This window comes from Lontra canadensis, unplaced genomic scaffold (genome assembly GCF_010015895.1).
Source record: "Lontra canadensis isolate GAN:19392208 unplaced genomic scaffold, GSC_riverotter_1.0 scaffold4, whole genome shotgun sequence".
In the NCBI taxonomy this organism is placed as follows: Eukaryota; Metazoa; Chordata; class Mammalia; order Carnivora; family Mustelidae; genus Lontra; species Lontra canadensis.
The window spans coordinates 54,618,657-54,642,895 of record NW_022630998.1 but is presented as its reverse complement, the minus strand read 5'-3'; the positions used below and the strand labels follow the sequence as shown (position 1 = coordinate 54,642,895).

Below are 24,239 nucleotides of genomic sequence, written 5' to 3'. Positions count from 1 at the left end.
GTTTAGGGCATATTTGGAATGACAGATTTTAAAATTTTATGTGGTAGAATCTCCTATTCTTTGTCTTTATGGATTCTACTTTTATAGGAATACATAAAAAGGTTTTCCAAACACTGAGATTATACCCATACCCACCTTTTTTTCTTTTGTGTTTTTATCAGGTTTTTTGTTTATTACTGTAAAATAGTTTTTCTGGAGTTTATTTGAATGTAAGATATCCAGAAGAGATCTAACAACTTTTCCCCAAGTGGTTAGGTAACATTATTAGGATTATTTGGTGAATAATAATCTTTTATGTATAATCTTGGAAAATATGCATGTTATCTTTTAGAGGGATGGAGAACTTTATTTAGAAAGCATTCAGAGTGGATTTCAGCAGGCTGTTTTCTACTTTTTTTTTTTTAATATTTTTAAAATTTATTTGACAGAGAGAGAGACAGAGAACCACAAGCAGGAGGAGAAGCAGAGAGAGAGAGAGAAGTAGGCTCTCCGCTGAGCAGGGAGCCCTATGCAGGACTTGATCGCAGGACTCTGGGATCATGACCTGAGCTAAAGGCAGATGCTTAACCACCTGAGCCACCCAGGCACTCCTCTTCTCTACTTTTGAATTATTTATCAATAGTTTACTTGAATTTAACTGTTTGTTAATTTCTGTGGGATTTTTTATTGATGCTTTTGTTTTTTCTTACAGGTTGCTTTTAAGGGAGATCCAGAAGCAGCCCTTATCCAGTATCTTACCAATGAGGAGGCCAGGAAAGCCATTTCCAGCACTGAAGCAGTTCTAAACAACCGATTCATTCGAGTTCTGTGGCATAGAGAAAATAACGAGCAGCCAGCACTACAGTCTCCAACACAGCTACTCCTGCAGCAACAGCAAACACTTAGTCACCTGTCACAGCAGCACCATCATCTGCCACAGCACCTTCATCAGCAGCAGGTGCTGGTGGCCCAGTCTCCTCCCTCAACAGTACATGGGGGTATCCAGAAGGTAATCCATTGATTGACAGAGAATGACAGGTCCTCTAGTCCCACCCTGATCTAGATCATTGTTTCTCAGTTTGGGTCCTTAGGTCTTCTACATTAAAGCCACTCAGTTTTATCTGCAGACAGCAGCTTCTCATCTCCTCAGAACTTATTAGACTTGCATTTTCTCGGACCTCACCCCACCGTATTCAGTCAGAATCAGTATGGTTGGTGCCTAAGCATGCTCCAGATGATTTTTAGGAACTGTGAAGTTTGATAAGTGTTCTTCTACTAGTATTAATTACCTAGGTACAAATTCCTGGGCCTTATCTCCCCAAACTTACAGAGTCAGTCTCCAGGTATGAGGCCCATAAATCTACATGTTTAAAGAAATATGCTTAGTGATTCTTCTCAACACTAAAATGTAGTAACTGTCCACTACCAAACAACTTTGGATCTGGAACTTTTGCTTTGTTTTGTGTTAGAATCAGTCATCCTTGTACCCACTCTTCTGTCTTAATTTTTCCATTTAGAAAACTCTTTTAAAAAGCCCTTAAAACTTTCTAGAGCTGAAACGTAAGCTCCAAGGAAATGGGGATTTTTGTCTGTTTTACTCATTCTGTCTTCCATGCCTAAAACAAGGCCTGATGCATATTGTTTGATAGACTTGAATGACTAGATGAAGGAAGGAAAGAACAAACTACTATGCAGTAGAGCCATTCCAATATTGATGATAATGATAAACCTTTTCCTAGTGTTCTCTTGTTTCAGTTAAATGCATTCAGATTTTTAAAAAGGAGTTCTTATCATACATAGTCTTCATTCATCATCCTTTTTATTTGCACCTAAACCTGGATTTCTTTTGTCTCTCTCCCACTTCATGTTAGAGCTCAAAGGCAAGTGCTTCCCCTGGATGTTGGCCACACGGTGTATTAAAGTGATACTGTCACCTTTGTGATCTATTAGACCCAGTTCTGTTATTGTTAAAAGCTACCATTAGTTAAAACTCCCAAATCCCTGAAAGGGAACATTGAAAAAATCATTAGAAATTTTTATCTGTATGAGCATATATACATATATGCATGCATTTTGGTATGACACTTTTCAGACATCCATAGAAGCATGGATAATGGCAATCATTTCTATATCTACCACTTAAAAAATAAAACCTATGGGTAATTGAAGCACCCTCCCTTCTCATTTCCTTATTTTCTTCCCCATGGTAATCACCACCCTGAATTTGTATTATTCCTAGGCATTTTAAAAACTTTGACCACATATGTGCTTATTTTGTGTGCAGATGATGAGTAAACCGCAGACATCAGGCGCCTATGTTCTTAACAAAGTTCCTGTTAAGCATCGTCTTGGACATGCAAGTGGTAACCAGACTGACGCATCACACTTATTGAGTCAGTCAGGTGGTGCTGGAGAGGATTGCCAGGTCCGTATTTCTGTGCTTCTCAGATTATTTAAAGCTGTTTAGTGACAAGAGAGAAATTAAGACATTGACTTTCATCCAGATTTGTAATGTCTTGTTTCTTCAATCAAGGTAAATGTGAGAGCTAACCTGAGTGTGGCAGGTAGACTTCTCTAATTTCCGTGATTATGCTAGAAATGGGCAGTTAAATTTTTTTTCCTACTGAAAGTGAAGTAGGAATTTGAAAATTTTAACCACTTATTAATAGGGAGATGTCGTTCTTAGTCCGTTTCTTTTCCTCTTTAAATAAGAACATAATGAAGAAGATTCTGTTGTAATTGGAAGTCTAACTTTGGAATATATTTTAAGAAGTTTCTTTGCTTTAGGAATATATCTGTATGGTGACTTTCCACAATGGTGATTATTTCAAAAAGGGCCTGAGAAATTCTGAAAAAGAACAAGGGGGTACTAGCACTAGCCCTACTAGATGGTAAAAAATATTATGAAGTCTCTATAACCAAGTCAATTGATACTGGCACATGGATAGACTTAAGAGAACAGAATAAAAGACAAGAAACAGACTCACTTGCAAAAAGGAATTTTTAGATGTCAAAACAGTATCTTAGGCCAGTGGGGAAAATATGGACTTTTTGATTGATGGTATATGGATAACTGGATAGCCATATAGAAAAGATAAAATTAGATCCATTTTTAAGTTACATAATAAGCTAGGATAATTTCCAAAAAGATCTGATATTTAGATGCCGATGGAAATGTCATGAAAGCAAATTTGGCAGTGTCTGGCAAAATTATGTATACGTTTATTCTAAATCAGTAATCCTCCTCCTCAGAATGTATGCCAAAAGTATATTTGTCAAACTATGAAAAAATATATGTACAAGACTAGTAGTTGTAAGCTCTTTATGATAGCAAAAGACTGGAAACAACCCAGATGTCCATCAGTAGGGGACTAGTTACTTAAAATGTAGTTGTACATTCATAGAATAGCATATGTGCAACTTTACAATGGAAGGAGGAGTATCTTCATATGAACCATGAGGTGATCATCAGTATGTACTAGGTAAAAAGAAGAGTAAAATGGAACAAAACATATATAGTCAGCCCTGTTAGTATAAACAAGTAGGTCCAATGAACACATATAAATATTTGCTTATTGACAGGAACAAAAATTCCTAAAATTAATTTGAAAAAAAAATTTTTAATTTCTAAAATTTAAATCTTGATGGTTACACAAAAAAAAGAAGAAACTAGACAGCTTTGACTATGTCTTGTTTTGGAAATTTGTCTTGGAACCATGTAAATGGTGAATGCAGTTGTATAATAAAATGAAAAAAATCATCTCTAAAAATTAAAAAGAAAAGACAGATTGACTGGTGTTTGCATAAAAGGCTTTAAAACACAGTTACTTGACTATATATTCATAGTGAGATAAACCCTGAGGACAAAAAGCAATTAAAAAAATTTATTTATTTGAGAGAGAGCGCTTACGCACAAGTGTATATGAGCACATTGGGGGGATGGACAAAGAAAGGGAGAGAGAAACCCAAGCAGACTGTGCACTGAGCTTAGAGCCTGTCCACGACCCTAAGATCTCAACTTGAGCTGAAACCAAGAGCTGGAAACGTAACCAACTATACCACCCAGGCCCCCCAACAAAAAGCAATTTTTAAAAGTATTTTTTTTAAAGATTTTATTTATTTATTTGACAGACAGAGATCACAAGTAGGCAGAGAGGCAGGTAGAGAGAGAGGGGAAGCAGGCTCCCCGCTGAACAGAGAGCCTGATGCGGAGCCTGATCCCAGGACCCTGAGATCATGACCTGAGCCGAAGGCAGAGGCCTAACCCACTGAGCCACCCAGGTGCCCCTGCAAAGTATTTTTTAACAATCATGTTGTTGGCATTGTTGGTATTCTGAAGCTGGTTTGTGAGCATTGTAGGTTAAATCAAATGAATTATATTGTTGTCACTGACAACTGAGATTTTTAATGTGGTTGAAAAGGAGTATATGGTAGATGAGGTTAAGTAAAAACACTGTAGTCCTGCTTTGAATTGAAACTATGGTTGATCCTTGAACAACTTGGATTTGAATTGTGCTAGATCCGCCTGAACATGGAACTTTAGTATTTACTTTTCTATATACTTATCTGTTTATGGTTTTATTTAAATTAAGTTAGTTAACATGTAGTTTATTATTAATTTGGGGGTAGAATTTAGTGATTCATTAGTTGCATAGAAGACCCAGGGCTCATTACATCAAGTGCCCTTCTTAATGCCCATCACCCTGTTGCCCCACCTCCCCCTCCAGCCACCCTCAGTTTGTTCTCTATAGTTAAGAGTCTCTCCCTTGTTTTTTTATTTTATCTTATTTATTTATTTGACAGAGAGATCACAAGTAGGCAGAGAGGCAGGCAGAGAGAGAGGGAAGCAGGCTCCTTGCTGAGCAGAGAGCCCGATGCAGGGTTCAATCCCAGGCTCAGTGGGATCATGACCTGAGCCAAAGGCAGAGGCTAAACCCACTGAGGCACCCAGACGATTTATCTCCTTCTTCGTTTTTATAATATTTTATTTTTCCTTCACTTCCCTTATGTTTACATATGAGTAAAATCATATGGTATTTATCTTTATCTGACTTACATTTTGCTTAGCATAATACATTCTAGTTCTGTCCCATTGTTTCAAATGACAAGATTTCATTCTTTTTTTTTAAGAATTCTTTTCTGGGGCGCCTGAGTGGCTCAGTGGTTTAAGCCTCTGCCTTCGGCTCGGGTCATGATCTCAGGGTCCTGGGATCAAGCCCCGCATCGGGCTTTCTGCTAGGCAGGGAGCCTGCTTCCGCCTCTCTCTCTCTCTCTCTCTGCCTGCCTCTCTGCCTACTTCTGATCTCTCTGTCAAATAAATAAAAAATAAATCTTTAAAAAAAAAAAAGAATTCTTTTCTGGTACACGATTATGTTTTTAAATTTATTCAGATAAGTTTATTTTATTTTATTTGAAGATTTTATTTATTATTTGAGAGAGAGGGAGAACACGAGCAGGGACGAGAGGAAGATGTAGGCTCCCCGCCGATTAAGGAGCCCTATGGATGGCTCAATCCCAGGACCCTGAGATCATGCCTAAGCCAAAGGCAAATGCTTAGCCAACTGAATCACCCAGGTGTCCCATAAGATTTCATTCTTTTTGTTGGCTGAGTGTATATACACACACACAGACACACCCCCCCCCCACATCTTTATCCGTTCATCTATTGATGGATGTCTGGGCTCTTTTAAACATGAATTTTTAAAATAATTACAGTAAAGACTGTAAATGTATTTTCTCTTACAATTTTCTAAATGTTTTCTGTAATTTATTATCATAAGAATACAGTATGTAACATACAAAGTATGTGTTAATTGTTCATGTTATCAGTAAGCCTTCTGGTCAACAGTAGGCTATTAAGTTTTGGGGGGAGTCAGAAGTTAAATATGTGGATTTTTGGCTGTGGGGTGGAGCGTCAGCACACCTTAACTCCTGAGTTATTCAAGGATCAACTGTATTGATACAAACTCAGGTACTGTTTTATCTTAAAAAACAAGCAATAAAAGAACTCTAGAACCTTGCTTAATTCTGCTCACTGAAAAGATCTGGCAATAATAATCATTCCAAGGGTAATAACCCCCTGCCCCCTCCCAAGCACTCAGAGCCAGGGGTTCTTGAAGAAATGGCTATCCCCAGATCTAGGGCTGACAGTATTCTAGATGATCCTAGAATATTTTATCCATCCAGAAAATGAAGTTGTGAGAGATTTCTAGAATCCTGTCAAAGAATGAGAAATTGTCATAAAGGCTGTAGATCTGTTCCTCACTGATTTAAAGGACATTCATAGGATAGCAGAATGTCTTAACCAGAGTATCATAGTAATTCTGTGGTGAATACTGCAGGATGAGTGACGTGCTTTCTTTGACAATTTGCAAGAAAAAGAGATGGGAAATGAAACAGTTTTACAGGAGACTTAAAAGAGATATAACCAGGGGCACCTGGGTGGCTCAGTGGGTTAAGCCCCTGCCTTCAGCTCAGGTCATGATCTCAGGGTCCTGGGATCGAGTCCCACATCGGGCTCTCTGCTCTGCAGGGAGCCTGCTTCCTCCTCTCTCTCTCTCTGCTTGCCTCTCTGCCCACTTGTGATCTCTCTCTGTCAAATAAATAAAATCTTTAAAAAAAAAAAAAGGAGCTATAACCAGTGTCAGTAGATGGACCTTAATGGGAAAAAATGTTTAGAAAATTATAATACAGTCTTAGGATGTGAATATCTAATCATATTAAGGAGTTACTGTTTTTTTAAGTGTGATGATGGTATTGTGGTTATGTTTAAAGAAGAGGTCCTTATTTTTTAATGATACAACTGAAACATTTTCAGATAAAACAGTGCGGTGTTTTGGTATGAATGTGGAGTTGGGGATTTAAGTAAAACAAGATTATAATAGTCTCCCCTTACCTGCAGGGGATACTTTCCAAGACCCCCAGTGGATGCCTGACATCATAGAAAGTAACGAATCCTAATGTTTTTTCTGTATATTTCTACCCATAATAAAGTTTAATATATAAATTAGGCACAATGAAATGAATAACAACGATAATAAGGTGGAACAATTATAACAATATACTTTAATAAAAGAGAGGTTGCTCTCAAAATATTGTACTATACTAGTACTTGTTCATGTGATGGTGTGAGGTGATAAAATGCCTATATGTTGAGGTAAAGTGAGGTGAATGATACAGGCATTGTGACGTAGTGTTAGGCTGCTGATGACCTGATGAGTCAGAGGGTCATCTGTTTCCAGACTACAGTTGACCTCACGTAACTGAAAGCATGGAAAGCCCAACTGTGAATAAGGGGAGACTACTGTATTTTATGTCCTGATAATCGGTGGTGCTTAGTGATGGATACATCACATTGGTAATATAACTCTTTTGTTTTAAAAATTCTTATAAAAAGATACCAAAACAAAGACAGTTACAGATTTGGAAGTCAGACAGCCCTGACTGACTTGACCTGCCTCTTACTGGTGTATTAGATAACTCGGGAACATTGGTTTCCTTTTTAATAAATTGAGTTGCTGTGGGGATTGAAAATTTTCATGTTGTTAAAACATGGTCATGTTTTCAATAAATTGAGTTGCTGTGGGAGTTGAAAAGTTTCGTGTTAGTAAAGCATGGAAAGGGAGTTTTTAATATGTACTATAGTGCTTAATAAATTGGAGGTGTTGCCATTTTTATTTTAATAAATAACAACATGAATTTCAGCCATGTAGGGTTCCTGCAGTACTTCAGAGACTCTTGTATAGTTAAAGTAGCTTAATTTTGAGGATGGTTGACTACTGTATGATTGAGAGAAGTTTTGTATATGGTTATGAATAGTTAATGATATTATTTATACAGTTGAAGTTTCTGTGAAATTCTCAATGTTATATTCTTTGTCCCTTATATATTCAATTAATAATAAATAATTAATAGTTAATAACAACAGTTAACTCTTGAGAGAAGTATGATGGAGAGAAGTTTTATATATGGTTATGAATATTTAATGGTATTTACACAATTGAAGTTTCTGTGAATTTCTTGATATTATATTCTTTGTCCCTTATATATTTAATTAATAATTAAAAGGAGCGTATGTTAGGAAAGACTTGAACCAGAAAGATTGTACTATACCATGTAGTTCTGTGCCTTAAGGGAAGACTAACTGGATAGTGGTCTGTTCAGAAGGGGAAAGGAATCTAAATACCAAAACTAGCACAGTAGAGATGACCACTACTTTGCTCAGATCTGTGAACTAACTACTTGTCTTATGTTTGATTATAAATTCATGTAGCATTTTATTAAATACAATAAGATTATGTTTACAAAGTACTTTAAATCCTCTGCTAGGTGATTTGGAGGAGGGTTTAAGGAAACAGGAGTAAGTAATTCTGTGATTAGATGTCTCAGTCTTAACCTAGAAGGAAGGAAAACTAGAATGAGGCTAAAGCTGTAATTGGTAAAGAAGCTGCAGTCATTCCAGTTAGGTTAGAGAGATCTTTATTTGTTTTTATTGTTTAGTTAGTATTCCTCTCTTTTGTGTCGGTTCAGTCGTGATTGTGGAGTGGTCTTGTTTTTGTCTTGACCCATCCTGGTCCCAAGAGTGGCCTTGTTGGAGGTTGATACTCTGTGAAAGTGTTTTTGTTTAACAGGACAGTAAGGCCTCACCCAGAGTAGTTGGCCCGCTCCTAGATAATAAGGGGCTACAGTTCTTTTTCTCTCAATTAAAAAAAATAGAAGGAGAAGAGGAATAATGTGATTGCATCCCAAAACACATTATTGCTAAAATTAATTTTTGTTTTTATATTTGAGTGACAGTTGAATTTATGTATACATAAAAAACTCATAAGTGAAGTTTTTAAATGTAAAAAAAAGTTTTAACTCCTAAAAAAAAACCAAATACATGCAGACTTTGTAAAAACTTACTTGAAAGCATTTCTAAAATTTAATTTAATTATATTTGTGTTTCATAGATATTTTCAGCTCCAGGCCATCCAAAAATGATTTACAGCTCCTCAAACTTAAAGACACCTTCAAAACTTTGTTCAGGGTCTAAATCTCATGATGTTCAAGAAGTTCTTAAAAAGAAGCAGGTAACAGCTTTGATTCTAATTTCCTTAAGAGGAAATGACCCGTTGAATTCCTAAGTGATTATGTTAACACATTTGAATAGTTCATGTTGTTATGGAACTATATTAAAATGTTTATTTAGCTGCTTCTGGATGTAGTATATATTTGAAAAAAAGAAGAGACAAAAAATATTTTGCTGTTGCCTTTCACTGGCTGCATGAATCACAAGGAAAGAAGTCTTTCTATATAGAAATAAAGAACACTGAGTTGTCCTGTTTTGTTTTTTTCCTCCAAGGTAAAGAAGCAGTTTTATTTCATGATTTCCTCTTTTAATTCCTCTCTTGCTTTGTAAGTTAGAAAATATTTCACATAAAGTAAAACATTTATGTCGTTTTTACTCATATGACTCAGTTCTGAGTTGCTTTATCTTTTTAGATTTTAAACTCGTATGAGTTTTTCAAATAAAAAAGATATTTATATGTATTATCCCAGTATAATTGGAGATTTGATTAATAGAGAGGGGTGAGAGGCAATTTTTTCCTGGCAAAGATCCATAGAATTTGCTATGATTTCTGTCCTCTAGCTTCATCTCACATTTTTTAAACATTAAACTTGGAAAATAAAGATTGGCTTTTTACATTGGCAAACAAAAACAGATCTTGTTTTTCTTCATAAATACATTTACATTATTCAAGTGAATGTAAATGTCATAGATACAGTGTTCGGCATTTTAAATATTTTTTCAAGTACAGTTATAAATATAAACTCTCATACAGAAAATATATTTAAAGGTTTCATTTCTGGTTTCAGCTGTTTTTTGATTAGGAGCAAAATTTTTCTTGAACAGCATAGGGATGACCTGGAAGAATTGAGTTGGTCTTTTATCAGATGTATGCAAATGTTGGCAAATTTTGTTATCCATTACTGATTCTTTTAATCTTTTCATATAGGAAGCATTGAAGCTACAACAAGACATGAGGAAAAAGAGGCAAGAAGTGCTAGAAAAACAAATAGAATGCCAGAAGGTGAGACGAGCTCATTATTTGCCTGCTGGAATTGATGGATACAATGGATTTTACAGAGATATCCCTCATAGTAAAGTTTATAAGGCGTTATTTATATGAAAATTTACTAAGCATAGTTTTACTTTTTTCTGTTTATTTTATAGATGCTGATATCTAAGCTAGAAAAGAACAAAAACATGAAACCAGAAGAGAGAGCAAATATAATGAAGACTTTGAAAGAGCTTGGTGAAAAGATCTCACAGTTGAAAGATGAATTAAAAACATCTTCTGCAGTCTCCACACCATCTAAAGTAAAGACAAAAACAGAGGTATCTATTTGTATTTTCCATTCAGCATAGTACTGTCGAACATCTGTTACATGCTTGGCTCTTTGAAAATACACTGGAAGCCTTAGGTAGCTAATAGTCTAATAGGGAGACAATTAGAGTGACAGGTGTTTTTTTTTTTTTTTATTTAAGATTTTATTTATTTATTTGACAGAGAGAGCTGACAAGTAGACAGAGAGGAGGGAAGCAGGCTCCCCGCTGAGCAGAGAGCCTGATGTGGGGCTCCATCCCAGGACCCTGGGATCATGACCTGAGCCAAAGGCAGAGGCTTAACCCACTGAGCCACCCAGGCGCCCCAGTGACAGCTTTTTTTTTTTTAATGTTTCTATATATTCTGTGTACTCTCTTTGAAAGAGGTGCTAATACCCTCTTTAAACAAAGATGTGGGGGTTTTTTGTTGTTTTTTGTTTTTTTAAAGATTTTATTTATTTATCTGACAGAGATCACAAGTAGGCAGAGAGGCAGGCAGAGAGAGAGGAGGAAGCAGGCTCCCTGCCGAGCAGAGAGCTCGACGCGGGGCTTGATCCCAGGACCCTGGGACCATGACCTGAGCCGAAGGCAGAGGCTTTAACCCACTGAGCCACCCAGGCGCCCCAAAGATGTGTTTTTTAACTGGATTTTTGGCTCCCTTTCCTGAAGATGAAATTGTTAGAGTGATGGCAAGAAAAAAGTGTGTTTTCCTGTTACATGAATTGTTTTTCTAATATTATAGCACAGTGGAACTATCTCTTTTAATATTCAAAAGGTATCATCAGCTTTATGTGGGTAAAAATGTGGTATTCTGTTGAAAAGATTAATCAGAAGTTCTAGATCCATGTAAGTCTTATTTTATTAATTGCCATTTGTTTCCTTACCCTAGGAGAATACTTGCTGTACACAGTGGTTCCATTATACCGCATCCCTGAGTGGAGTTTTAGATTCATTTCTGGCCCTTTAGGAACTCGGAATAAAAAATTTATCAGATATATAGAATGCAAATTTTTATGTGCAGTATTTTAATGGATTTGAAATTGTGGCTCTTTATTACTAGAGGGATATAAAGTATTTCATCAACATTATTTTGAAAAAATACAATAAAATATTTTTATTGAAATGTCCCCCAGTTATAGAAGGAACATATACACATTTAAAAAATTAGAGAGTATATGTAGGGGGGAAGAAATTCTCTCACAGTCACTCCATCTAAAGACAGATAGTTTGTCCCTCATACCAAAAAGAGAATGACAATAGTTGTAGGGTTCAAATCTGGAAGCATTATGTAGCTATTATTTATGTTTGTATCATTAATGAGTATTTCCTGTGTAATCTATTTTGCCTGTGTTTCATTCATGACTCTTTACTATTAGAAAATTAGTCTCAGCTCCCTCTTCTCAGCTGACTGTTTCCAAGGTCTGAATTTTAGGCCATCTTAAGCAGTAATACTGCTTATTATTTTTTACTGGTATCAGTATACTCTCTGTGTGTTTTTGTACAGTTAACCTTCCCTAAAACACTCAGGTTTATTGCATCCTCTTATTCTCATTTTGCCAAAAGAGATGTGTCATCCTGTAAGTATAATATTCCGAATAAGATCTTAGATATTATCTAACATTTTTTTTAAACAAATACATTTTTACTCTTAATTTTTCCAAAGGCTCAGAAAGAACTGTTAGATACTGAACTGGACCTTCACAAGAGGCTATCCTCAGGAGAAGACACAACAGAGTTACGGAAAAAACTCAGTCAATTACAGGTTGAGGTGAGATTTAAGAGGAGTTACCCACTATGGTTAACGCCTCAGATAATACTTTTTTCTATCTCTGTTTTCCAAGGTTCAGTCTGACAGTGTGTTTTATATTCTACTTTTGTTATTCAGGCTGCACGATTAGGTATTTTACCTGTGGGTCGAGGAAAGACCATGTCCTCTCAAGGTCGAGGAAGAGGCAGAGGCCGTGGAGGAAGAGGAAGGGGCTCACTGAATCACATGGTGGTGGACCACCGCCCTAAAGCACTGTCAGTTGGGGGATTCATTGAGGAGGAAAAAGATGATTTACTTCAGCATTTCTCAGTAAGTTTTTAAAGTAGGCAGATGCCAACTCTAAAAACACTGTATTCGGCATTTTCTTGCTGCCTTCTGTTTTATAGATTAGAAAATCAAATTGTAAAAAAATGGGTATTAGCAGATTCTTATTAATATATTTGAAGGTCAAGAAGCAGCTCATGCTTTGTAATTCCATAATGCTCCACATAAATGTGTTTGTACTGACAGGTTGTTCCCAAGCAAATATTTGATTTTTTTTTTTTTTTTATGGTTATTACATGGTTTAGCAGGTGTTTATAGTCAATAAGTGAAAATAGCTTGGGATGAAGGCAGAATTCAAAGGAGGAATTTATTAGAATAAGAGACATGTATCGCTATATTTTGTATATAGTGGCAAACACTTTTAGATAAACATGTATACAGAGATTTGTTACAGGTGACTGTCTTTAATTTGCTCCTTTAACTGAGTATATTCTCTTTCCACTCATTCATTTAATAAATACTGAGTGTTACTTGTGCTAGAGCATTTTCATATATGATCTCATTTAATCTTAAATAACTGTATAAAGTGCATGTGAAATTCTGTGTGTACAGATGAGAAAATGAAAGTTTAAAACTTAAGAGTAGGGGCAGCTGGTGGCTCAGTTGTTAAGCGTGTGCCTTCGGTTCAGGTCATGATCCTAGGGTCCTAGGATCCAGCCTGGCATCAGGCTCCCTGCTCATTGGGGAGCCTGCTTCTCCCACCTCACTCCCCCTGCTTGTGTTCTCTCTCTCTCTCTCTGTGTCTCTCTGTCAAAGAATATCAATAAAATCTTAAAAAAAAAAAATCTATCTTTATAAATAAATAAATAAATAAATAAACAAACAAAACTTAAGAGTAAATCAGCCAAGATCATACAGTTAGTAAGTGGTAGAACCAAAATAAAAATACACACAGTTGACTTAACATCTGGAATTCCTGCTCCTCAAACAACTTTTTTGAGAGAAAACATTTTCAGTCCTGTTTGTTTGTTTATTTATTTATTTATTTATTTAGAGAGTGAGCAAGTGAGCATGAATTGTGGGGAGGAACAGAGGGGAAGAGAGAATCTCAAGCAGACTCTGTGCCCAGTGCCCTGCCCCATGCAGGGATTGATCCCAGGACCCTGAGATCATGACCTGAGCTGAAATCTATAGAGTTGGACTCTAAGTCGACTGAGGGCTGCCCCCATTTTCAGCCCTATTATGTGTTCAAGATGGTGAAGGAAGTCTTAAACAGCAAGACCTCACACACTGCTTCTTATTAGTATGATGCCCTGTAATCTTTTCTCATCCTGACGTTTAGAGAATAGTGGGTTGTTAAAGTGTCCAGATTGAGAGCTATGTTGGCTGCATTCTGTTCATTCCCTTTTTTTTTTTTTTTTTAAAGATTTTTATTTATTTATTTGACTGAGAGAGATATCATAAGTAGGCAGAGAGGCAGGCGGTCGGGGAGGGAAGCAGGCTCCCTTGTAGGGAGCCTAATGTGGGGCTTGATCCCAGGACCCTGAGATCATGACCTGAGCCTAAGGCAGAGGCTTAACCCACTGAGCCACCCAGGTGCCCCCATTCTGTTCATTCTTGAGCCAGTTTCTTTCACCAGCCTGACCAATATATATATATATAGTAAACTGAGAGACTAGTTTTAAATTGACTTCTTGAGGAGTAAGATATGGAGAGGAGAGCTACCCATATGCAGGGTACTCTTGGGAGTACCCTGGGAGAATGTGATTTTTGTCTTTTGATGTTGAGTATATAAAATTATTATCTTCTTGCCAAATACGTTGGGCATTTAAACCCATTATGAGCTCTGGTGTGGCAGTACTGAAGCAAAGCAGAATTGTTTTAAATTTGAATTTGTAGAGAGTTCTAGTTACAAAAACAAGGTTATCTTTGTTAGGTAGGAGACTCTGTGTTGTATCTTGAGGGTCTCTGGAGACTATGTAGATGTGTAAGGTTTAGCCCAGAACTCATGTTCACATGTATCTCTTTCCTTCTCATAAGTAGGGTCATTCTAGAGCATCTGATAACCAATTTTCATGTATACATATATTTGATAAGTCTGAAATGATGGCATTTGGTTTGTGAAAAGGGGCATGTCCCAGCATTTGGGGAAGGAGCAAACAAAGCAGTGCAGATGAGGTAACTTTGAGAAGGAGATGTTGCCATCAAATTTGGGGGGGGGGTTGTTTTGTTTTTGTTTTGTTTTTTAAAGATTTATTTATTTGGCAGAGAGACACATACAGAGAGAACACAAGCATGGGGAGAGGGAGAAGCAGGCTTCCTGCTGAGCAGGGAGCCCCGATGTGAGCCTCGATCCTAGGACCCTGGGATCATGACCTGAGCCGAAGGCAGCCATTAACGACTATGCCACCCAGGCGCCCTTGCCATCAGTTTTGATGGTGTTTTGTTGTTTGTTTGTTTTAATAGGGTGCTATTAGACAGTCTTGAGTGCTAGAAACATACCCTAGTAATGGATAATTGGGCAGTGTAGTATGTTTTCTTTGAAGGAACTACAGAAATATATATGCCTAGACAGTATTGTAAATAGATTAAGCAAACATATATATATGCCTAGACGGTATTGTAAATAGATTTAGTAAACTTCTTTGAGGTATTTTATATCCCGCAAAGGTAAAATGGATATTTTCAGTATTCTTTTATTGTCCTTAATGATTGTATAAGGATCATGAATGAACCATACCTGTATGAAAAGATGGTGGATGGGTTCAATGAAGCTCTTTTGCAGTATGAGGACCTAATTCTGGAATCCTTCAGTTTATTCTTTTATCCAGTAATCTGCTTCTAAGAATTTATCATAAGGGAATTATGGTTGTATACAAATAAGAGCTATAAGGATGCTTAGTATAGCACCCCTTATAATAGTGAAAAGGGAACAATCTAAATTTTCAGTGGCATTTTGCTGCTATTGAAAACTTGTTTTTAAAGAATAATGCTACAAGAAAATTCTCAGGATTGACTTTTAGGTTAAAAAAAAGTGGGATACAAGATTATCCATAAACTTGGAATGAAAGTCCATTAAATTTATATTTCTAGGTTGGTAGAATTCAAGTTGGTTTTTCATTGTTTTCTTTCTGAGGACCTATTTTCTTTGTTTTCCAAATGAACACATAGTACTTTTTAAATCAGACTTCTTAATATCACATTCATGTTTAGGGTGAAATATTAGTGTTGTTGTTTTCTTAAAAGATTTTGTTTATTCATTTGAGGCAGAGAGAGCGACCACACATAAGTGGGGGGCAGCGGGTGAGAAAGAAACAGACTCCCCGCTGAGCAGGGAGCTGGTCACAGGGCTTGATCCCGGGACCCTGAGATCATGATCTGAGCTGAAGGCGTATGCTTAACTGACTGAGCCACCCGGTCACCCCAATATTAGTATTTTTTTTTAATATTTTATTTATTTATTTGACAGAGATCACAAGTAGGCAGAGAGGCAGGCAGAGAAAGAGAGGAGGAAGCAGGCTCCCTGCTGAGCAGAGAGCCTGATGTGGGGCTCCATCCCAGGACCCTGGGATCATGACTTGAGCTGAAGGCAGAGGCTTTAACAAACTGAGCCACCCAGGCACCCCCAATATTAGTATTTTTTAAAGATTTTATTCATTTATTAGAGAGAGAGATAGTGAGTAAACAAGATAGCAACTGAGCACGAGTGGAGGGGAGTAGCAGAGGGAGAGGGAGAAGCAGACTTCCCGCTGAGCAGGGAGCCTGATGCAGGGCTCGGTCCTAGGACCCTGGGATCATAAGGCAGGTGCTTAACTGACTGAGCCACCCAGACACCCCATATTAGTGTTTTTATACTTTTTATTTAAAAACCAAATTAGAGGAGATGTGTTAATGTTGGGCTCTTAGATCCCAGGTGCTTATATTTTTTTTAAAGAAGTGTAAATTAAAGTATATAATATTTAAAATACGCAATCTATTTAAGGTACAGTGAGAACTATTATAACATTAAACATGTTATATATAAATATTTTAAAGAATTTATGAGAACGAGTGCAAGCGTGCATGTGCATGGAGAAGGACAGAGAGGGAGAGAAGGAGAATCTGAAGCAGATTCCTCACTAAGTACAGAGCCCAGCTTGGGGCTTGATCCCATGACGATCCCATGATCAGGAGATCGTGACCTAAGCTGAAACCAGGAGTCAGATGGTTAACCAACTGAGCCACCCAGGTGCCCCACATATAAATATTTTAATAGCCTATATCAGAGGTCAGCAGACTTTCTCTGTAAAGGACCAGTTAGTAACTATTTTAGGTTTTTGTGGGCAATATACAGTCTCTCTCAGGTTTTCTTTTGCCTCTTCCTTCATCTGCTCCTTCTCTCTTTTTTCTTTTCTTTTTTTTAATTAAAAAATTTTTTTATTTAAGTAATCTCTGCATCCAATATGGGTCTCAAACTCAGGACTCTGAGATCAAGAGTCACATGTTCTTCCACCTGAGCCAGCCAGGTGGTGTTCCTTTTCTTTTTAAGTTTTTTTGTTTGTTTGTTTGTTTGTTTGTTTGTTTTAGGGATTTCATTTACTTTTTTGATGGAGAGAGTGAGAGAGCACAGTGGGCAACAGCAGAGGGAGAGGGAGAAGCAGGCTCCCTCTCAAGCAGGGAGCCCAATGCACAGCTTGATCCCAAGACCCTGGGATCACAACCTGAGCTGAAGGCAGACACTTAATCATCTGAGCCACCCAGGCACCCCAGTTTTTTGTTTTGTTTTGTGTTTTAAGATTTTTATTTATTTATTTGAGAGAGCACACGTAGGGTAGGGGCCAAGAGAGAGGGAGAAGTAGACTCCTCGCTGAGCAGGGTGCCTGATGCTGGGCTCAATTTCAAGACCCTGAGATCATGACCTGAGCGGAAAGCAGACACTTAACTTACTGAGCCACACAGGAACCTCTCTTCTTTTTCACTCTTAATAACCTTTTAAAAACATAAAAACCATTCTTATCTCACAGGCCATCAAACATAAGTTGCTGGACCACATTTGGCCTGATGACTCTAGTTTATTGAAAGATGGTATATGTTACCATATTTTTATTTATTTATTTATTTATTTATTTATTTATTTTAAGATTTTATTTATTTATTTGACAGAGAGAGAGAGAGAGAGATCACAAGTAGGCAGAGCAGCAGGCAAAGAGAGTGGGGTAAGCAGGCTCCCCGCTGAGCAGAGAGCCCGATGCGGGGCTCAATCCCAGAACCCCAAGATCATGACCTGAGCCAAAGGCAGAGACTTAACCCACTGAGCCACCCAGGCACCCCCATATTACTTTTTATATTAAGTAAGTTTAAAAATATAAAGTAGTATTATGTAGCATATAAAGAGAATTTTATGTATTTTTAAGGTAAAATCAGTGAGTTTGGAAAGAACTTTTAAAAAAAGAGTCCTTATTTATGTATCTTTTGTTTGACAGAGATCTGAGGATATTAAAGACCTTTATGAAGAATTCCCCCTGTATATTTTAATATTAAACTTTAGGTCAGAAGATGAAAAATTTTAAATCATAGAGCCTTGCTTGAGGGCACAGACAGGACAAGAGCTAAGGTACATTCCTTTGCCCCTGATTAAAGAGAAGTTTGGCAAGTTTCAACAGAAGAGTTACTTAAACTAAATGTTTGGAATACTTGAACTGCACTTTCGCATTTTCAAGTAGTATGCATCAGTTACAAGATTTTTGAACTGTTGTAGTATGTTTTAGCTTGTGTCACTCAGTGACACAGGGTGAAACTTGGTTTTTTTTTTTCTTTCTGATTATGAAAGTAATACATGCATGTCAGGTTATGTTTGGCTGCAAGTAAAACATGAATAACTTGGGAAATATGAACATTTACTTTCTTTTCAAGAAATCTAGCAGTATGGAGGTTTTAGGTTTAATTTATTCAGAAACTCAGGCACACAACTTCTTTTCATTTTTCTCTTCTAGTATCCTAGTATGTTGGCTTTTTTCCTTAAGCCTTTTCTTCATGGTGTGACACCAGGATGTCGGCAGCAACCACAAACTTCATGGCCTCTAAAAAGGATGTCCAAAGGCCAAAAAGAATAGTACCTTTCTTTTTTTTTTTTTTTTTTTTTGAGAATAGTACCTTTCTTATGACATTCTTTTTTTTTTTTTTTTAAGATTTTTATTTATTTATTTGACAGACAGAGATCACAAGTAGATGGAGAGGCAGGCAGAGAGAGAGAGAGGGAAGCAGGCTCCCTGCTGAGCAGAGAGCCCGATGCGGGACTCGATCCCAGGACCCTGAGATCATGACCTGAGCCGAAGGCAGCGGCTTAACCCACTGAGCCACCCAGGCACCCTCTTATGACATTCTTAAAAATCATGAGATAACCTTCTAAAAAAATATCCCTGCCTCAACCCTCACCCTCCATGCCCACCTGACTCCTGACATGCACCACTCTCTCTGAGCACTCGTGCCCTCATGTGTCTTAGCCGGAATTGTCACTTACCCATTTGTAAGCTAATCCCTGTTGAGGAAACCGTTACCTTGATTGAATTAAATCAGTCATGGTTCCATATGCCATTTGGTCAGTGGTAAAAATCAGGATCAGTTAGAATGGAAAGAGGTTAGGTAGTTGGTTTAGGCAACTAAGACAGTGTCTTTTTTTTTCTACAGTTTTATTTAGATTCGTTAACATACAGTGTAATATTAGTTTCTGGTGTACAATGTGGTGATTCAGCACTTCCATACATTACCCAGTGCTCATAAAGACAAGTGCACTCTTTACTCCCCATCACCTACTTCACCCATCCACCCACCCACCCACCTCCCATCTGATAACCATCAGTTTTTTCTCTACAGTTATGTCTGTCTCTTGATTTACCTCTTTCTTTTTTTTTCCCTTTGCTCATTTGTTTTGTTTCTTCAGTTCCACATATGAGTGAAGTCATAGGGTATTTGTCTTCATCTGACTTAATTGCTCAGCACAATACTCTCTAGTTCTACCATGTCATTGCAAATGGCAAGATTTCATTCTTTTTTATTTTTTAAATTTATTTATTTATTTTTTATTAACATATAATGTATTATTAGCCCCAGGGGTACAGGTCTGTGAATCGCCAGGGATTTCATTCTTTTTTATAACTGAGTAATACTTCATTGTCTGTGTGTCTATGTGTATATACAGCACATCTTTATACATTTGTCGGTCGGTGGACACTTGGACTATTTCTATAATTTGGCTGTTATTAAATAATGCTGCTATATCAAAGTACATGTATCCCTTTGAATTAGTGTCTTTGTATTCTTTGGGTAAGTATCCAGAGTTACAGTTCCTGGATTGTAGGATAGTTGTATTTTGGGGATGCAGAAGTATAGTTATATTTTTAACTTATTGAGGAACCTCCATATTCTTTTCCACAGTGACTGTCCCTAGTTCACATTTTCACCAGCAGTGCAAGAGGCTTCCTCTTTTACCACATCTTTGTCAACACCCGTTGTTTCTTGTGTTATTGACTTAATCCATTCTGACAGGTGTGTCTCACTATAATTTTGATTTGCATTTCCCTGATGATAAGTGATGGTGAGCACCGTTTATGTGTCTGTTGACCATCTGGATATCTTCTTTGGAGAAATGTCTGTTTATGTCTTTTGGCCATCTTTTAATTGGATTATTTGTTTTGGGGAGGTGTTGAATTTTATAAGTTCTTTATGTATGTTGGATACTAATCCTTTATCAGATATGTCATTTGCAAGTATCTTCTCCCATTCTCTCATAGGTTGCCTTTCAGTTTTGTTGATTGTTTCCAACATTGTGCAGAGGCTTTTTATTTTGATGTAGCTCCAGTAGGGTTTTTTTTTACTATTATTTCCCTTCCCTCCAGAGACCTATCTAGAAAAACATTGCTACAGCTGATAGCAGAGAAATTACTGCCTTGGATCTCTTCTAGGATTTTTATCGTTTCAGGTCTCAAATTTAGATTTTTAATCCATTTTTACTTTATTTTTATGTTTGGTGAAAGAGAATGGTTGAGTTTCATTCTTCTCTAAGACAGTGTCTTCTGTGATGTTCATTGAAGAAAACTTGGAAACCATTCAGTTACAGAAAGAAGAAAACACCTAAGTACCTTACATTCTTTTGATAGGAATGTTTTAGTTTTCTTAAAAGTTACGTGTACATCATTTGAAGAGTCAGGTGAACTGAATAGCTACCGAATTGTTAAACATTCTCCGATTGTATTCTCGTTTTCTGTTCTTTAAGGATGTCTACTTTTAAATCTTTCAGCTGATTTTCTGGGTATTTTTTCATTTTTAAATAATTGATTTTACTGTTATTTCTTGATTTTTAAATTGTAAGCACTATATATTGACCTTAATCCTTTGCTTTTCAGCTCCCCAGTTTTTGGGCTGTGTTGTATTCTGTCCTATTTTCTCTTTTCTTAGGGATTTATGCCTTTAAAAAAAAAATCACTTTAGTATCATTGCATACTATGGATGCAATGCAGTGTTCTCTTTTGTAACCAGAGAGCATTTTGAGTCTTAAGAAAGAGGTCTGAGTTTCTGTACTCCCCAAAATATTTATGTAATTCATTCAATTTTTTGTGTTCTTACTAGCAAGAACTTCCAATTTGCCTGCTCCTTCATTCCTGGAACTTCATATAAGACAATGGAATACTTCTGTTATAATTACTGTAGAATTCTCACATACAGTTAGCTTTTCCCTATAGCCTCTCTAGATAGGGTTTTTACTTTCCTTCTTCCAAGAAGAAGGAAATATTTGAGAGTTTTACTGTAAATGAAACTGATACCTTATCATTTGACAAGTAATAATACGCTTTTGCGTTTACCAGAATAAAAGTTACCCTTTCTCTGCATTTAACATTCAGAGAAACTTTTCTGAATAGCACTTCAGTTATTGCCCTTCCTTGGACCATGTAAAAAAAACTTTTTTAGTAATTTTGATCTTTTGTGAACCTACTGATAACTTACTGCCATTTGATAGCTAGTGTGTTTTCTGTTTTTTTCACTGTTACAAACGATGTTAATATACATCTTACTGGATTTGGTGATTTTGAGTAGAATAATTTGTTATGCAGGACAGTCCTACACATGTCAACATCTTTAGCACTGCTGTTAAATGCCAGGAAGTGCTCTTCAGTCTGTATGACACCCAGAATGCCCCCACAGTAATGTTACTATCTCAGGTGAAAACCCTTTTTTGACATTAGTTTGTAGGAGCGATGACTAGATAAAGGCATGCATATTTAAAATTTTGGGACAGCGTGCCAAATAACCCTGCAGGAATGCTGTACTAATTCATACTTGTGGTGACATTGGATAAGAGTAGCTATTTGCTTATATCCTCACTAGCACTTGAGTTTTGTGTTTTCATATTTGCTAGTCAGGTGATTGATGAATAATGACTGACAGAACTGGCATTAGTTTCTGATCTGGGAAAATGGTGGGGCTAGATAAATTTCTCTCTGAGTATCTTCTGCCTCTAAAGTTCCAAGTACCCCTGAGTTACCACATACAACTTTTCATTGATGGCATATAATCAATTTTCTCATGTTCATGTATATATTGGTATATATATATATATTTTTTTTGAATTACCTTATTATATTTTGAAGGGCAGCACATATGTACAAAGTGTAAAAGAAATAAAAATGTATGCAGTGAAAAATAAGGTTTCCTTCTATACCCATTCAATTTCACTCCCCATAGGCATTTATTGTTTTCTGTTTCTGACATATCTTCTCAAAAATATTCTTTCTGTGTATATGTATTATTTTGTCTCTCTTTAACCCAAATGGTGGTGTTACACAGTACTCTCTTGCATGTGCATTTCTCGTTTATTATGTATTAGCTTGTTAATAGAGATGATGCTATACTAGTGCACGTGGTGTTGCTCTGTTGTTTTTAGTGGCTTCTTGATATTTCATTGCATCGATGTACCACATTGGATTTCAACAGTCCCGTAGTAATGGACAGCTAACTTTTACCTACTATTTCATTATTTCAAGCCATATTACAAATATGTGTGTGAGATAATACATAATGTGGGTATAGAAAAATTATGTATTTATAATAGATATGTGACATTTTAGAGGCTGTTTTTAAAGCTGTTAAGGTACTTTTCAACAAAAAAATGAGTACATGCAAACAGTTAAAAATATGGTTAATCAGAAGTAAAAATCTCCCCTCTTTTCTTGATCTCTGCCTACTCTTAAAAGGTAGTCTGTACTCTTAGACATCTTTACAGAAAAATGTTATTAATATAAGAATATATACGCAAAGTCTCTCACTTAAAAAGTTTTATCAGAGTGGGCTTATATTATAAATATAGAGCTACACTTCAGGCCTTGCTTTTTCAACATAAATATCTTAGCTGTTTGGTGTTTTCTTAAAATTATAAGGATAATACTCAATTTAAAATACTTATTGATACAAACTATACCAAGTAGAAATGTATATAGTTCAGTGATTTATCAGAAGGTAAACTTGTGTATACCTAACCCTCAGGTCAAGAAAAAGAATATTCCCAGCCGCCTTCCAGTCATTGTTTTCTGTCCTCCTCAGTAAAGTGACCATTATCCTCACTTTATGATAATCACCTCCTTGCTTTTATTACACACTTGATACTCATTATTCATGGATTTCATATTTGCACATTAACCTACCTAGCAATATTATTTGTAAGATCAAAAATCAATATTCAGGATGCTTTTGTGGTCAGTTCAGACTTTGACAGAGCTGTGAAAAATTTGAGTTACCCGATGCCCATGTTCCCAGTTCAGGTCAGTTAAGGTGATGCTCTGTCCTTCTTGTTTCAGCTTTCATACTATAAACAGCTGTTCTTTTTGCAGTCTTTTTAGTACCACAGTTTCCTCATTTTTGTGCTTTTCACTGGTAGTTTCATTATTTGAAATGCCCCCCACCCCCAAATATAGTTCTCAGGTGCTTTGTTGAAAGTTCAAGAAGGCTGTGATGTGCCTTATGGTGAAGACCCATGCATTACGTAAGCTTTGTTCAGGCATGAGTGCTTTTAGCCATGAGTTCAGTGTCAGTGAATCAACAGTATATCTTAAATACGGTGTCTTTAAATATAAAACAAATGATTAGTTGAAGAAAATGTTTTGACCAGAGGCTCATAGGAACCTAACCCTCTCTTGGCCCTAGGAGCAGTGATTGAGTATTTGCTAATTTTTTGCTTGCAGTGAACTTCATATGACTTGGTGTGAATAATGAGAATCAGCTGTAGTTTTATAACCTAAATGTGCGTTCCTAAAGATTATAATATTACTCTATTTTTAAATTTGTATGAATGGAACCACACAGTCTATATTCTTTCGTGTTTGCTCTTTTCCCTTAACATTATGTTTGTAAGATTCATTTATGTTGTCACATGTAACAATAGTTTCCTTTTTTATTGCTGTATAATTTTCAGTTGTATAACTATAACATAGTTTATTCTTCAGTTCTCCTGTGGATAGGTATGTGGGTTATTTTCACTTTATTTTTATGAACACTGTTGATAGGATTCTTCTAGATCATTCGGTGTATATGTGTACAAATTTATGTTGGATATACATGGTAATGTTGAATGAACTACATCAGTTTCACTGCCAGTAGTGTGTGAAAATTCTTGACTTGGTATTATTAAAATATATCTTTATTCTAATCACTAATCTTGTTTATTGTTGTAAGTTAGATTGTGGGAGTTATATATTCTTAATTACTGACTGCCTGCAAATTAAATTTCTAATTTTTCCTTCAGTAGTTCATACGCAGTACACTTAATGCCCTAAAATTCCTCTTGAAGGGCAGAACCACTACCCTCTTCAGAGGGCAACCCAGTAAATACAG

General features: G+C 36.5%; 1 protein-coding gene across 5 annotated transcripts in view; it reads left to right on the top strand.

Moving 5' to 3' along the window:
- Positions 1–24,239, top strand: part of RBM27 (RNA binding motif protein 27) — a 77,010-nt gene that overhangs the window by 45,099 nt on the left and 7,672 nt on the right. For 4 of the 5 annotated variants that reach the window (XM_032850875.1, XM_032850859.1, XM_032850868.1 and 1 more), the window contains 7 exons: positions 692–988; positions 2,264–2,404; positions 8,931–9,050; positions 9,978–10,052; positions 10,196–10,360; positions 12,012–12,116; positions 12,234–12,425. In XM_032850875.1, coding sequence (XP_032706766.1) covers positions 692–988; positions 2,264–2,404; positions 8,931–9,050; positions 9,978–10,052; positions 10,196–10,360; positions 12,012–12,116; positions 12,234–12,425 — 1,095 coding nt within the window. The remainder of the gene's footprint in view (positions 1–691; positions 989–2,263; positions 2,405–8,930; positions 9,051–9,977; positions 10,053–10,195; positions 10,361–12,011; positions 12,117–12,233; positions 12,426–24,239) is intronic. The other variant, XM_032850863.1, reaches the window with a different exon arrangement.